At 46.3% G+C, this 13,638-nt stretch overlaps 5 protein-coding genes across 5 annotated transcripts; 2 read left to right on the forward strand and 3 right to left on the reverse strand.

The window, feature by feature from the left end:
* Positions 1 to 241: 241 nt before the first annotated feature.
* AOL_s00109g154 (uncharacterized protein) lies at positions 242 to 4,407 on the reverse strand (the record flags this gene model as incomplete). The annotated part of the gene is made up of 9 exons (XM_011126635.1): positions 242 to 391; positions 454 to 1,389; positions 1,450 to 1,652; positions 1,717 to 1,800; positions 1,857 to 2,608; positions 2,665 to 3,076; positions 3,138 to 4,094; positions 4,169 to 4,255; positions 4,338 to 4,407. The coding sequence occupies 9 exons, from the start codon at positions 4,405 to 4,407 to the stop codon at positions 242 to 244; spliced, it is 3,651 nt and encodes a 1,216-aa protein (XP_011124937.1).
* A 1,293-nt stretch (positions 4,408 to 5,700) lies between these two features.
* On the forward strand, positions 5,701 to 6,726 carry AOL_s00109g155 (uncharacterized protein; the record flags this gene model as incomplete). Its single annotated transcript, XM_011126636.1, has 1 exon — positions 5,701 to 6,726. The coding sequence occupies one exon, from the start codon at positions 5,701 to 5,703 to the stop codon at positions 6,724 to 6,726; it is 1,026 nt and encodes a 341-aa protein (XP_011124938.1).
* Positions 6,727 to 6,853: 127 nt separating this feature from the next.
* AOL_s00109g156 (uncharacterized protein) lies at positions 6,854 to 8,666 on the reverse strand (the record flags this gene model as incomplete). Its single annotated transcript, XM_011126637.1, has 2 exons — positions 6,854 to 8,429; positions 8,518 to 8,666. 2 exons carry the CDS (start codon positions 8,664 to 8,666, stop codon positions 6,854 to 6,856), a joined length of 1,725 nt encoding a protein of 574 aa, XP_011124939.1.
* Positions 8,667 to 9,238: 572 nt separating this feature from the next.
* AOL_s00109g157 (uncharacterized protein) lies at positions 9,239 to 10,772 on the forward strand (the record flags this gene model as incomplete). The annotated part of the gene is made up of 3 exons (XM_011126638.1): positions 9,239 to 9,374; positions 9,470 to 9,543; positions 9,636 to 10,772. 3 exons carry the CDS (start codon positions 9,239 to 9,241, stop codon positions 10,770 to 10,772), a joined length of 1,347 nt encoding a protein of 448 aa, XP_011124940.1.
* Positions 10,773 to 11,418: 646 nt separating this feature from the next.
* On the reverse strand, positions 11,419 to 13,073 carry AOL_s00109g158 (uncharacterized protein; the record flags this gene model as incomplete). Its single annotated transcript, XM_011126639.1, has 3 exons — positions 11,419 to 11,907; positions 11,970 to 12,623; positions 12,681 to 13,073. 3 exons carry the CDS (start codon positions 13,071 to 13,073, stop codon positions 11,419 to 11,421), a joined length of 1,536 nt encoding a protein of 511 aa, XP_011124941.1.
* Between the last annotated feature and the right edge of the window lie 565 nt (positions 13,074 to 13,638).

The raw sequence follows: 13,638 nt of genomic DNA on the forward strand, positions 1-13,638 counted from the left end.
ATTATAATTACTAAGTAGCCTAGCAGTGCCATCCACCAATAATTCCCTATACAATCCTTCGCCTCCCACAACGGATAGTGTTATTCCGATAATATCATATCAAACGCCTTTTGATGCTAAGCAACTGCCAAAAAGAAAATGCGCCTTGCCCGTTCCTTTGTTCCTAGCCAATGATCTGAAAGGCCTCCCCCGATAGTATTCTATGCTGTAAAATAGAGGGTAAAATATCATCTAATCGACATTAGATAATACTGTTAAAGTCGGGAGGAACCTGCCATCCATGGGTTCTACAGGCGCGAATGAATGCATCCTTGGCTTCATGTGGGCTGTAGGAGCTATTACCGCCTGCTTCAAGTCGAGCAGGGTTTGGTTCCACCGAGCACAAAGCCAACTATTGCACCAAGTATGTCAGCAAGATATCTTCTTCAAAGGTTGCCATATCCAGACACATACCCTAATTTGTAAGAAGACAGATTCCAAACTGGAAACCGCAGACCAACCGGAGTTTGTCAAAAGTTCCATACACAAAGCGCCACCCGCCGTGACATGCCCACCGCCTCCCCTCTGGAATGGGAGAAATCTTGGCCCAATAATCCTGAAAAACGGAGGGGTCATTGGAAAGTCTTTTCCAAACCGGACTTCCATCACAATGCTATTGACTTTGTGTTTGACCATGTCTTTTGCAAGGGGTAGATTCGGGTCAAATGAGTGAAACTCTACAATCCACTGATAGACATTTTCGATAGAGTCACGATTAATATACCAACCAAGTTCTTCAAGCTCGTGACATTCTTGAATTTTTACGAGTGCCCTAAGTTCTTGGTTGATGCGTTTGGTCGCCAATGGTGAGGCATAGGAGGGTTCGGCGAGAAGCTGAATGGATCCGATGTCCAAATTTCCGGGGATGAAGGCGTTTGGATTCTTGGTTTTGGCAATTTGCTTCTCTTTGCCTTTCAGAGATGTATTTTGGCTCCCAAGCATCGCCTTTTCATCAATGCTTAAGATATCTCGGTCCTCTTGGTCGGTGGCACAAGACGAATAACCATCATCATCTTGACCCAAGAGACCTGTCGACCCTAATCCTCGTTTAACTATACCTTTAATCTTAGTGCCTATCCTGGACTTTTTGGCGGGAGATGGCTTTGGCTGTGAAACTGTTTGATTATTCCCGCTTCTCGTTCTAACGGTAGATGCAGTCTCTGGGATAACGAGAGCCTTTTGATTGATGCCCCTTGGGGTCATTCCCGGGTCCTGTGGAAGAGTTCTGAGTGGAATCGGGGCTGCTTGAACTGATGGGTTGTGGCTCAGTGCCGTCGGCGGCCTTCCAGTTTGAACGAATAGATATCGAGTTTGGATCCAATCCACTTTGTCCACGACAAGATGTGGGCTCTAAATAAGGCGTTAGCATATGATGGTCAACAGAATCAGTATTGAGTGGAGGGGAGATACCTTGCTAACGAACTCGTTTGGAAGATTAACGACCTCATTGAGGCACATCGCACTATTAATACATAGGTGACTTTTAGACCACCATTTTTGATTGTTCGAGCCGATGCCATTGGCACTATAATTCCGATAACTGTTAGTGTAGCCGAGACTAACACTGGCGTCCAGGCTGTGGTAGACACCATGTCCATACGCACGACCGTGAGCTAAATTTACAGTTATTATTAGTGACGTGTTATCAAAATATTCTTATTAAATGATAAGTATTACCTGTTTCTCGGAAATGCAACCCTTCTCTGATAATCGAATGCCAGTTCGGAAGGGGTGATCCATGGAATGCAAATATGGTTGGGACTATCTCGAGGTTAGTATAATGGCAGCGAGGGGGCCACTCAGAACTGGGAACTCACATGCGAGTGCATTGGTTTCAACAGTCGACCGGACTTCGTTCACAAATCGCTGTTCTTTGTCGGGTGCGCCCATAGCAAACCTGAACTGGATCCATCCATCCATTCCATGGACACGTTCCTCTCCTAGGATGATCTTCTTCTTCTCCTTGGTTTCTTCCATTGCAGAAGAAGCCACATCCGGGGGAACATCACCTTGTTTGTAATCCATCGGGTCATCCGGTGTTTGGTCGATCTGAACGATACAACTACGATTACTTGCGACAATCCATCGGAGCAAGAGTAAAGCGCTTGGGCTAATTTTGTTCCTCCAAGTCTTCAAGCTTACCTCCTCTCCGACTTTCGTATTCATGATCAGCCACTCCCTCATCTCGTTGACCGAAGGCAATGTCTCAAGCATCTGAACAATAGAATTTCTCTTAACCCCATCAGACAATTCGTCAAAATTCCGGTCGTAGATCGTGAATGAAACTTGAATCTTCATATCCCCGATGATACCAACATCTTTACCGGAATCCGCATAAAATATGGAATGCGGATTGCTAGCTGCGATAGCCAGTCTGACCTTGGGAAAGTAATCTCCATCAACAACTCTGCAATGAAGCGATTCGGACCCGGATAACGATGTCATAATAATCCAGTCCCCTGTATTAAGTCTCGCCGAATTTCCCTCCATGACATCCACAGATAGTTCTTGTTGAGATCGATCGAAGTTACCAGTGCCAGAGGAAAACCCAGGCATTGGTACAACCAAACTACAAAAATATTATTTAGCCCCAATCCCAAATTTCAGGGGGTAGAGAGTGCATACTTGAGCCCGGTTGGAAACTCGGAGAGTTTTCCATGAGAAGCGGATACCCAACAGAAGCTTATAAGTAGATCTATGACGCTTGGTTGATCCAGTATTTCGTATTCCATGCTTGGGCCAAACCCAAGAGCCATATACTGGTACAAGCATAAGGGCTTGCTACAAACATAGGGTTTTAAGGCCTCGAAATTGGCATCAATCTTGTTATGACAGACAAGACAAAACTCGGTACAGCGGACGAAATGGCGTAGCATGTATTGCATGGCGACTAACGGAAAGGGAATATCGTCATGGGATTTGCAGTTGCTCTGTAAAATATCCGCTTGGACTAAAGATGCTAGATTAACGATGCCCTCGTCATCTTTTTTATAGTATATGTCATCGATGATGTCGGACCTCTCTCGGCCTTGGAAATCTATACACCCGTGGGCCGTTAGGGCTACCACAATAGTTGTTTTGGATTTTTTTTAACATACCTTCATAGAACATTTCTGATCCATCCCAGCCAAATCCATATGAAACTCGGTATAGCGTCAGGGCAAGTAGCCTCTCATTTAACAGCTCCGAAACAGGTCGAGAGATAAAAGTGCCCTCGAAAATCGGCGAGTTTGCGTCTGCTTGGGAATCGCTTAGTCCATGGACATCTAGTTTCCCTCCCTCTGACTTGAAAACGTGAAGATTGCCATCTTGATCCTCCTTGAACTTCTTGACCTTAGTAAAAGCCGCAATTGCCTCCTGCAAACTCGGCTTGTATCGCGACGAAGTTCCCACATAGACCTGGACCCATTTTTTAGCGGTATAGCTGTCTTTGGCCATGGCCGAGAGAGGTTTGTACCCAGATGGATAGTGCATCAATAATACAAGATACTTGTCGGGGTTCAACCGCCAGGCCGTCATAGCCTCGTCGCTGATACCAAGCTTCGAGATTCTGATAGAGATAGCAAGATATCCAGATCCACCCGGTAGGTTGCCCAGAACTCCAACCTTGAATCCGGCACTTTTGACAGCACGAAGGTCTACGCAGAACTCTTTGATACATTCACACTGCAGGGGGTCTGTTGATCCTGCGACCTGTGAGTCCCCGATGGCGAGCCCATTTTCTGAAGCAGTAGTGGACCACCCGGCTATTGAACCATCCTCTTCAGAATCTCCAAAATCCCCTTCGTCATAGTACTCATCAGTCTGGTCAGTCTGGTCTTCTTCGTCCTCATCAATATCCATAGAATCATCGTCGTATTCGGGATCATATTCAGTAGAGTGTTGTCGTTTAATCCCGCGTTTTGAGCAGATGGCGGTTGCCGTTATACTGATAATGTCAGCTATCTTTTTGGCTCGAGCATTGATGTTTTCAATGGCTTTGGATATTGACTCTGGAACGTTTTCCGCCGTGGCATAAAGGAAGCATTCGTGTTCCGACGGGTAGTCACTGAGTTCTAGCCATATGTGCATCGGTGTTAGACTCAAGCAAACGGAAACCGAAATGCATCAAATACAGCAAATATCTAACCTGGTATTAGGACGGTGATTTCGATTGGTAGTATGCCATCTGCAACCTTAAAAGTGAAGCTTCCATCATCTTCACCTTTTTCGATACCTTTTAAAAGAGAAGAAAACAAAAGTCAATATACTTGTTCCGGTAGAACATACTAGTTATTTTTTTGCAATCAATAACTCACATGAGACAGATGGATGAGGAGAATGTGACTGGACTTGTTGCAAGTCGGCGACGAAGGCCTTTCTTGGCATAGTGACGGATAAACGCTAACCGTGTAGCTAACCGTATAACCTCGTTTACGATGACTAGACCAGATCCCAAATATGGAACGTTAGTTGAAAGCTACTAATTTGATAGGTTGACTCTCGATTTATTTTATTTGTTGTCGTCCCATACGAGAGCCGTGTGGACTGGTTTGGTGATCTCGATAGGATATACATACATTCCTATGTTTTCTGGATGGTATTTTATCTAGGCCTAGGGCTAGTTAGGCTTTCAGTGAGGCAGTTGAGAACGAAATGGGTGATTAATTGCGCTCGCGTTGCACGTTGGTATTCGGTTATGGAAGTGGAGAAGCTATTAGTTAGCTTGCGAAGGAAAGAAAATTAAAAGACTGTAGAAAATTATGGAGTATTCGGGATCAAGGCCCGGATAGAAATGGAGGATTTCGTGATGACGATGATGAGGAAGGGAAACGATGGATTTAAAGTGTCTGGGTGATGGTGATGATGGTGATGATGATTGTGGTGGTTGATATGGATGTTGATGTTACAAAGTGCAAGCAGCCAGCCGCTATCATTAGTGCATGTGTACGTAGTGACGGATGTCAGGGCGGCTCTTTGTTCGAAAGTCCACTGCCTTTCAGCTTCAGGAATATAGTATATTATAGAATGGAAGATATATCGATATTAGGATATGGGGATATCGATGGAGAGACTTCGAAGGGGAAGAAGTAAGTTAGAGGGCGGAGGGTAGGATAGAAGGTATATTAAATAAAATAAAATCCTTTGACAGATGCTTGGTCAATCAGCCTTGAGCTCGCATGCTGTGCACTGTTGACAGATCGAAGTACTAATTAATATAATACGATTGATTGCTATTTTATGAATCAGTCAGTCAGTCCGTACGTAAGTACAGTCATTCGCGCAAACACCAAACACGATATCCCGCATTTTGCAGGGGTTCCCGCAGCAGTAGATATAAAATAGGATTGATTGATTGATAACTTGGTTGGTTATAAGTAGGTACCAAGTACTTAAGTACCTACTTACTAGGTAGTTAGCGACTGCTATAATATGCACTTGCTTTGATCCTTGACTAGTTAGCTAGCGATGTTGGTCAGTCGAGGCACTTACATTGCATTGACCCCCTAACTAGCTGACTACCTAGGTAGCTACCTGGGTGCTAGGTAGAGGGCCTTGGCAGCCGTCGCCTCAGAGTTTGAGCCTCACCTCACTACCAGTCTTGCCTGGTTACTAGATCCGATCGCCTCGAATTCACGTTATAGTACCATCCACCTAGTCTACTATACTATCGATATCACCATGGCGGACCACCACCACAACCTCCTCTCCGATCCTGTCCTCCAACCCTTCCTTTCCGACTCCTTCTCCCCAACTTCTTACCTCAATTCTACATTACCTCCACTCTCAGCTACTGCAGTCATATCCTCTTCTTCTCCCACGGTTTCCCTCCAGAAGCTCCACACAACAGCTACCACTCTTCTCTCCAACCTCGACGCTCACCTGAACCGTCTACAATCCACCCTCTCAACTCTCACCGATGAAATCCTCCGTGCCACTCCCAGGCTATCCTACGAACTTCAAGTCCTCCGGAGCGATGTGATATCCTTGGCTGATACGTTATCTTCAACTCGGACCCGTCAATTGACAGAATGTATGGCCGATATATCTTTGGAGGAATCACCCAACACCCCTCTAGAAGGAACCGGGGACAAAGAAAGAAGAAAATCCGAAGTTTCAAATACCCAGGGGAAACCTCAGGTCCTTAAACGACTCGAAACTCTCACACTGGTCCGCCGCCATCTCGAGGATGTAATCAAAGTCTTCGGAGAAGCGATGGAATGGACCCTTACGGACGTCCAAAAAACTTCAATCCCACTACCAACAACTACGACATCTTCCTTGGGTGCCTACATCCCCCCGTCTCGGTCACCATCGCCGGCAGTAATGGATGGTCGTAAGCGGTCTGGCCAGAGTAGCAACAACCCTGCGACTGGATCCGACAAATTTACTGATGAAATATCATATTTTCTCTTGAACGGGGAAGTCGACAAAGCCACACAAAAGGTCGAGGATTTAGCCAAACTATGCGAGGTTTGGAAGAATACTAGTGAATACGATGCTCGTTTGCGATTCGTAGAGAATCTAAGATGGCAGGTTATGGAGGCTACCAAGGCTGAAGAGCCAAGTGTTGTGGAAAAGAAGGACAATGACAGAGGAGTCTACACTATAAACCTTCCCGAGGTCTCGTTACCGAAGGATGGGTACCTAGGTTTTATAAACCAGTTCAAGCAGATGAGAGATAGTATCGGTCAGTCTGGTCTGTGAACGGTTATAATATCTTTAGGGTTGTAGGTAGCTAGCTACTCTAAGCAGCGCCGGGGTCGAAGCTTGTAAATTTCGGGCAGGGATCATTCGTCTGTATGTAGTATATATTAGAAATATGATACCAAATTTACTCATCGTGATCATAGTCAGTCATATCACCGATTCCCCTTTCCCTCTTAGCTTCCACACTCCATTTCTGCCTCCATTCCTCGCTCTTTCTCGCGGCAAACCTGCGATTTATGACCTCGACGGTCTCCATCCTCCCTCTTTTAACTATTTCAACATACTTTCCAAAACTCGTCTGCATTGGCGAGCCATCCACAATCCAAGTACTATCTCTCACCTTTTTCTTATTGCTGCTGTTACTATTATCATTACCGGTCATCGCTAAGTCCTCATTTCTTTCTACCGTTTCTCGTTTGCGACGTGCCTCCTGTTGGCCATATACCATCGCTAATAATCCACCACTCAACATCGCATCCATATTCGAGTTGTGCCATAACTCCCATAACGACCCAATGACATCCTCCCGACTACTTGGTTTCGCCCTATTGAGTTCCGGGTAGACCCACTTGACTTCGTTCTCATCGAATAGACAATCCCACAATACCAACGGTCTATCATCTGCCATGTTGTAAAAGGGCTTTGTTGGCATATTCTGAACGTCCAATAGTTCCTTTACAACATCTGGCTTCTCGAGTTTCTGCCCGACCAGAAATAATATGGCGACCATATGCCTGACCTGATGCCACAGAAAAGCCGAACCAGTGAGTTTAAAGTAATACATCTCTGGTCGTCTTTCTAGCATTCTTTGGGAAGTTTCACACGGTTCTAGGGAAAAAGCCGGTGTAACCCCGCCCACTTTCACGATATCCGCTTCTTCCACCCGCCTTTTGAAGTTCGTAATCTGCTTGCTAGCATCAATTTTGCATAGATTCCGAAAGTCGTGTGGGCCCTCATAGTACTTTGCCGCGGTTTTCATCGCATCGATGTCGAGTACCCTTGGCGGCTCACCGGGGTTATGTGGTGCCGGCGGGTTCGTGAAAAAATAGTGATATGTCCTCGCCTGGCAGTTGAATCTTGCTGAGAAGTTTTCGGGGGGGTTAGGGCACCATGCTAGGACTCTTATTGTTGAGGGCAAAAGACGGTTTAGTATTGTGACATAGGGCAGCTCATCCTTGTCTTCAAAGTCTAGCGTCTCGTCGTCATTTTCAGCTGGTTCGATGGGACCTTTGGGTGTCGAACTGTCATCTATATCTTCCACCAGGGCGTTTTCTCCTAGTATTTCTTCTTTTTTAGATTTTGGTCGATTACTCCGCACCCTAACGCCAACCACCTGTCCAAAGGCGCTAACACCTCTATCGGTTCTTCCACATTTGGTGTATTCCCAGGAATCCAAATCTATCCACTTCCCAATATCCTCGATACCCGTATTACTTCCACTAGTAAACACCTGAGTGGTATCTATGGAGCCATCGGGATGATAGTAAGTCTTAGGAGGCACTAATCTTGCTTTGAGTAGTGCTTCGAAGAGTTTTTCTTCAACTGTAGGCAATGGAGTGTCACTTCCAAAATGGTATTCCAGGCCCTGATACGGCCCACCGATATATGCAAACTTTAGAGCTATCAGACGGCTTGTGTACCGTCTGAAATCAAAATCTGGTTTCGCAGTTGACTTTGGTAGGATCGTTAATGACTCTTGTCTATCAACAAAGCCCGTTAGTTTTCTTTCTCTTCACATCTAATACGCATGTAATTTGTTACATATCAGGTCATACTTTACACACTCACTTGATCTCCGAGTTCAGAAGATTGGTTTCTAATGAAGACTCAAGATGGCGAATACGGGATATCAGGGCTTCTTGGGTCCATTGTGTGTAATCTGTATCACCGCTCTGTGGTAGCTGCACATGTGGAGGGGTAATAGTCTGTCCCTCCATTGTGGACGGGTTTGCGGATAAACTTCGGGAAAATAGAAGGATCTTTGGTTTAAATTTGTTAGAGGATATGATGCGTACTGCGGCCCTGCGAGCGGGAACAGCAAACATTCAAAGAGCTTAAGTTCGTGAGAGAAAAAATAAAATAAAAAAAGGATGGTTGTGGGATGACAGTGGTATGTACTTAAGTACTTACATAAGTACATGCAACATTTGTGAGTGGTTGTGAGTCAAGTTTTATCCCGGGGCCCAGGGACCACACCAGGGCCATCCCGGGCCACGACGGCCGGCAACTCCACTCCCGACCCGGCCATCCACCTCACTCAGTCAGTGAGCGCAGCCTCGCATGCAGCACGGTCAATGAAAGAGAGGGAGATAATTAGACCTCCGACATGTACATCTCTCATCCCCAATTCTAATCCTTCTCACCTCTTCTCACCCTAACAATACCAGAAAATCTGCTTTTGCAAACGCAAGAAGATAGTTATATATACTAGTACTTTGCATATACCTACATACCTATTTAATCGTACATCTACCTACTATCCTCTTCGACTTGAACTAGGAAGCCCAGCATGGCTGCGGCCACAACCGTAGCACCAGTCGAGTTCAATCCAACGCGACAGGGTAAATTCAAGGTCCTCATCGGCGATAGTCTAAAACCGGGCGCTGAAGACGGACAATCGCCGAATGTTTATTCGAGCTTCAGATGTCAGTGCTTATCCCAGTTACTTTAGCTACACTTAGTTGGCATCCGAGTGAGCGACTGAGTACCCAGGCAAGCTAACATTCACCCGCATTTCTAGACAACACGGCGCCGCCCTCCGGACCCTCGAAACTGTCACAAACCGACAGTGGTCAATTCAACCTTCTATACGAGGTATATTACGTCCACCTACCTCCTAGTTACCCCTTCCCCAAGCACCTTAAGTCCTTGGTTGCCACAACAAGTATCTAACTTTTGATTACTAGGACGACAGAGAAACATCCTACACCGGCGCCCAACGACCGGGCCGAAAGCTCGAATGCATCCTGGTGTACAACCCCAAGGACAATACTTTCACCCTCGAACGCACCTCTTCCATATTCACCTTCAACCAGTCCCACCCTTTCTCCGAGGCACCATCGATACCTGCAGCAACCTACGAGGATGAAGTAACAGCTGCAGTCGGAAATAGCGATGATGAAGACGCCCAATTGGCTGATGCCGAAAACCCTTTCGATGTCAGACACTTCACTAGTAGAGTGCTGCCGAACTCTGATGAAGATGAGGATGAACGGGAGGATCAGAAAGAAGAGGACACAGATGTTGAAATGGAGGACGTAGACCCTCAAGCTGCAGTCACCGAGCCCGAACAGGAACAGGAAACAGCGGTAACCCCTGGCCAGTCGGCTTCGACGCCTATACCAGCTTCATCTGCGACACCAACACCGAATCCATCCCTTGGAATGATAAAACGGAAAGCAAAGGCGGTCAACCCTTTCATGAAACCCAACCGGAAACCGAAAGCGCCTGCGGCATCCAACAACGGCAGGTCACCTCTTCTTCACCCGGACATGGCATCACATGGCAAAGAAGCTTCGATGTCACCTCAACCCCGCCTTCCCTCGCCAATGCACGTCGACCGCAAACCTGCAGCAAGGAAAGGTCGAGTTCAACAGAAAGAAGAATCATCGGAATCGGATGCCGACTCCAGTGACGAAGAAGATAATCGCAGGAGGCCGCCACCACCGGTTAATAAGCATATTCAATCAGTCGCCATGTCCCGAGAACCATCGTTTTCAGGTTCCATTCTTTCGAATAACGCCCCAGATGAACTTGAATTCCCGGATCCGAAGAGCGAGGACAAGGGCGATGGGGAGGACGACGATTTTGATCTCGATAAAGCTATGGCTGAGGAATTCGACTTTATGGAGGATGATGATGAAGGCGAAGGCGAAGGCGGCGGCGGCGGCGAACTTACTATCGAAGGAGAGGATGACAATCGCTCAGGAATCGGCTTGGGGATTGGCAATATCAACAGTACGGCGGTCCCAGTAAGCTTGAGTAGTATGATGGGCGGCAGGAGAAGAGACGAGAGTGAGGAGGAGAGCAGTGAAGAAGAGTAGCACTAGTACTATGTCTACACCTGGCCCACATTAAAAATCTGCGAAACCGTAAAGATGGGCGACGAGGTGAATATCCTTTTCGGAGTATCAATCTGGTCCTTACCTGGCGTCTTTTTCTACTAGAGCAAAGCAACAAGTATATGCGATACCCTTCAGATGTTTTCCTTTTGATCTTAGCTTTCTCTTTTTCTACCTCTCCCTCCTATTTTACTTTTCTCACGAATCTCTTTCAGCATGCATATCACGACGATTAGCCCATTGGCACAGTGTTTAATGAATTTTAGCTTTGAAGAATATATATTGGTTTATTTTCGTTTTTATAAAAGTACATGTCAAATATCTTTTCCGAAGAATAGACAATCGGCCGTAAGGAAATGTATTATCACTGAAAACTTTAAGCCTCTAAGCTTGCGCTCAAACCTCTACTTTTGGTCTGAATAGGATAAAATAAAGTGAATCCGAAAAAAAAAAAAAAAAAGCGCGGATATTGGAAAGCAGACTAACTGCCACCAAACTGGAAAAGGGGGGGAAGAAAAAAAAGTCGAATTATGTGAAGTTGTACAATAGGCTAATAGAGTAGAAAGAGCTACGGAAATAGATGTCTGGGAATAGTTGCATTCACGTTTGGAGGCGGAAGGGGGCCTTCTTATCGCATCCCAGCTTGATCTCGACCGTGAAGCAAAAGATACGCGTTCTGAGCCACTGCATCCCGTTGGTAGAACCCTGCCCTCCTGCTCTCCTCGCTGTCCACTCCCTTTTCTCCCAGTATAACCTCTAAATCTCGTTTTTGGCTGCTGACCCATTGTTGGATAAAAGCTGCAGGATCCATACCAAGGCTGGTCCAGAAATCCCTTTTGGCTTTTGAGTGGTTGATTGCCTGGACCAACACGGCAATATTGTCGTCTTCCATGCTTAAGTTCCGGTGGAGCGGACTGGTCATCTGGGAGTTAATCACCTTGAGCATACGAAGTCTCAAAGGCTCGTCCTCAGTAATAATAATATCGTGGATAACGGGAGAAGTCGATGCGGTGTCCACTTTGATCATGTATTTGATGGTAATTGGTTCAATAGGCTTCAAATGGGGAGAGATCAATTCTGGAATCTGTGGAACCTGAATTCTGTCCATTTTGAAAGCCTGGAGGAAATATAGATTAATGTACGGGCTCAATTTCCGCAAATATGTAAATTGTAACATACCTTTTTCAATTTCTCATCACATGTAATATTTCTTCTTTCGTCTCGGTCTTGGAGGCCATTCAAGTAGGCGTATTCCCAAATACCAAGCATAATTCCAGCCCGAGAGTCCTCGGTAGTATCAAGAATGGACTGCAATTCCGGGCTAAGCTGAAATCGCTCGGGCTGCTCATCCCTGACTAGTTGAATTGTGCATGGTGCGCTAACTTCTAACTTTCTCTCAAACTCAAATCCATCGAATTCAGCGGGTGGTGTAGAAGCAGCCGCTCCCGGCTTGGCAGGTGCGGGGGGTGGCGGCTTTTGCCATTCGGCAATGCTGTTCTCGCCAAAGCCTGGGTCCATATTGGATCGAAGGATCTCGACGCGAATGCTTTTGAAGATTTGCGAAAGTTTCTTGGGTATCTTTGATTCTTCTTTCTTTGGATCCTTGCCCGCATCCGCAGCGGCTTTCGAACCTTCTGCTTCGGGGTTTTCTGGCGCGCTTTCCGATGGGCTTGAGCCATCTTCGAGATCGAGCAGGCGGCCTTCAATCTTCATGCGGAACGACGGAACAAGGTCTGTACTAAAGTCGAACGAAGTTTCATCGAGACTTGCAGTGCCCTGCCATGGCTGATTGAAAGCGGTATTCGAAATGAACAACCTGAAGACTCGGTGGTTCTGTTGGTAGGTTAGCACGTAATTCTAATGCAGCTTCAAATGCTCAAGTATGATTACCTTTGTGGATTTTGCGACAGAATCCTGCACATCCAATCTCTTCCGCATGATAGCGGCGTCTAGCCTGCGTTCCATGCCTCGAATATCATTGTAGGAAGTTGTCAGAGGGGCGATTTCTTCAATTGCCGAGGATATGGTCTTATCTGTCGGCTTTCGAGCTCGGCGCTTGGCTTGCTCTAGCTCGAGAGCTCGAGCTTGGGCGACCTGCTGCTGCATTTGTGCTTGCGACATTGGTTGATGGCCGGATTGTTGGTGGGTAACCATCGGTCCAGGACCTCTTCTGTTCTGTTGGACGTGTATGGCGCCTTGGGCTGGAACTCGAGTGGGAGTCTGAATCTGTTGATGGGGGTACTGAGGACCCATTCTCCCTGGATAATTTATAGGAGTCGCCATGGTATTCATGATTTTGCTTGGATGTGGTTCTGCTCAGCCCAGTGCCCGACTGCCTGACTACCTGTCTTCTCTTGTCCTCGGCAACCGGAAAAATTCAAGGTAGCTCAGAGGTCAGAAGATAGGAAAAAGAAAGTCACCCTTCTGGAATGTTTCTCTCGGTTATGTGTCGAAACTTCCTTCTGTTGTTCTGGAAGGTGTCCTAATTTAACTCTGACCAGAATCGATGAAGGGTAGACCGTGGAAACCCCAGAGAAGCTTGTGCGTAGTAGTGTATGCTATTTTTCCGAAGCAAGCATTAGCACGTACAAAAATCGATGGTCACTTAATATGAAGATCAATTATGGTTGGGGTACAAAGGTTAAGGCCGGGAATGGCGAATCAGGACTTACCTTAAAGAGGATGCTGTGTAATTAACCAGCAAAAAACTTCACAGTCATGAGATTCGGAGTGAATTCGGCTTGCAGGTCAAAAGGACTAGGCGTCTAATGCAGGTCTCGAAAATCAGGTGCAAGGAAGAGAGATTTAGAGATCAATGCGGCAATGATGATGACGACCCTAAGGGATT

Source organism: Orbilia oligospora, assembly GCF_000225545.1.
Source record: "Orbilia oligospora ATCC 24927 unplaced genomic scaffold scaffold00109, whole genome shotgun sequence".
NCBI lineage: Eukaryota > Fungi > Ascomycota > Orbiliomycetes > Orbiliales > Orbiliaceae > Orbilia > Orbilia oligospora.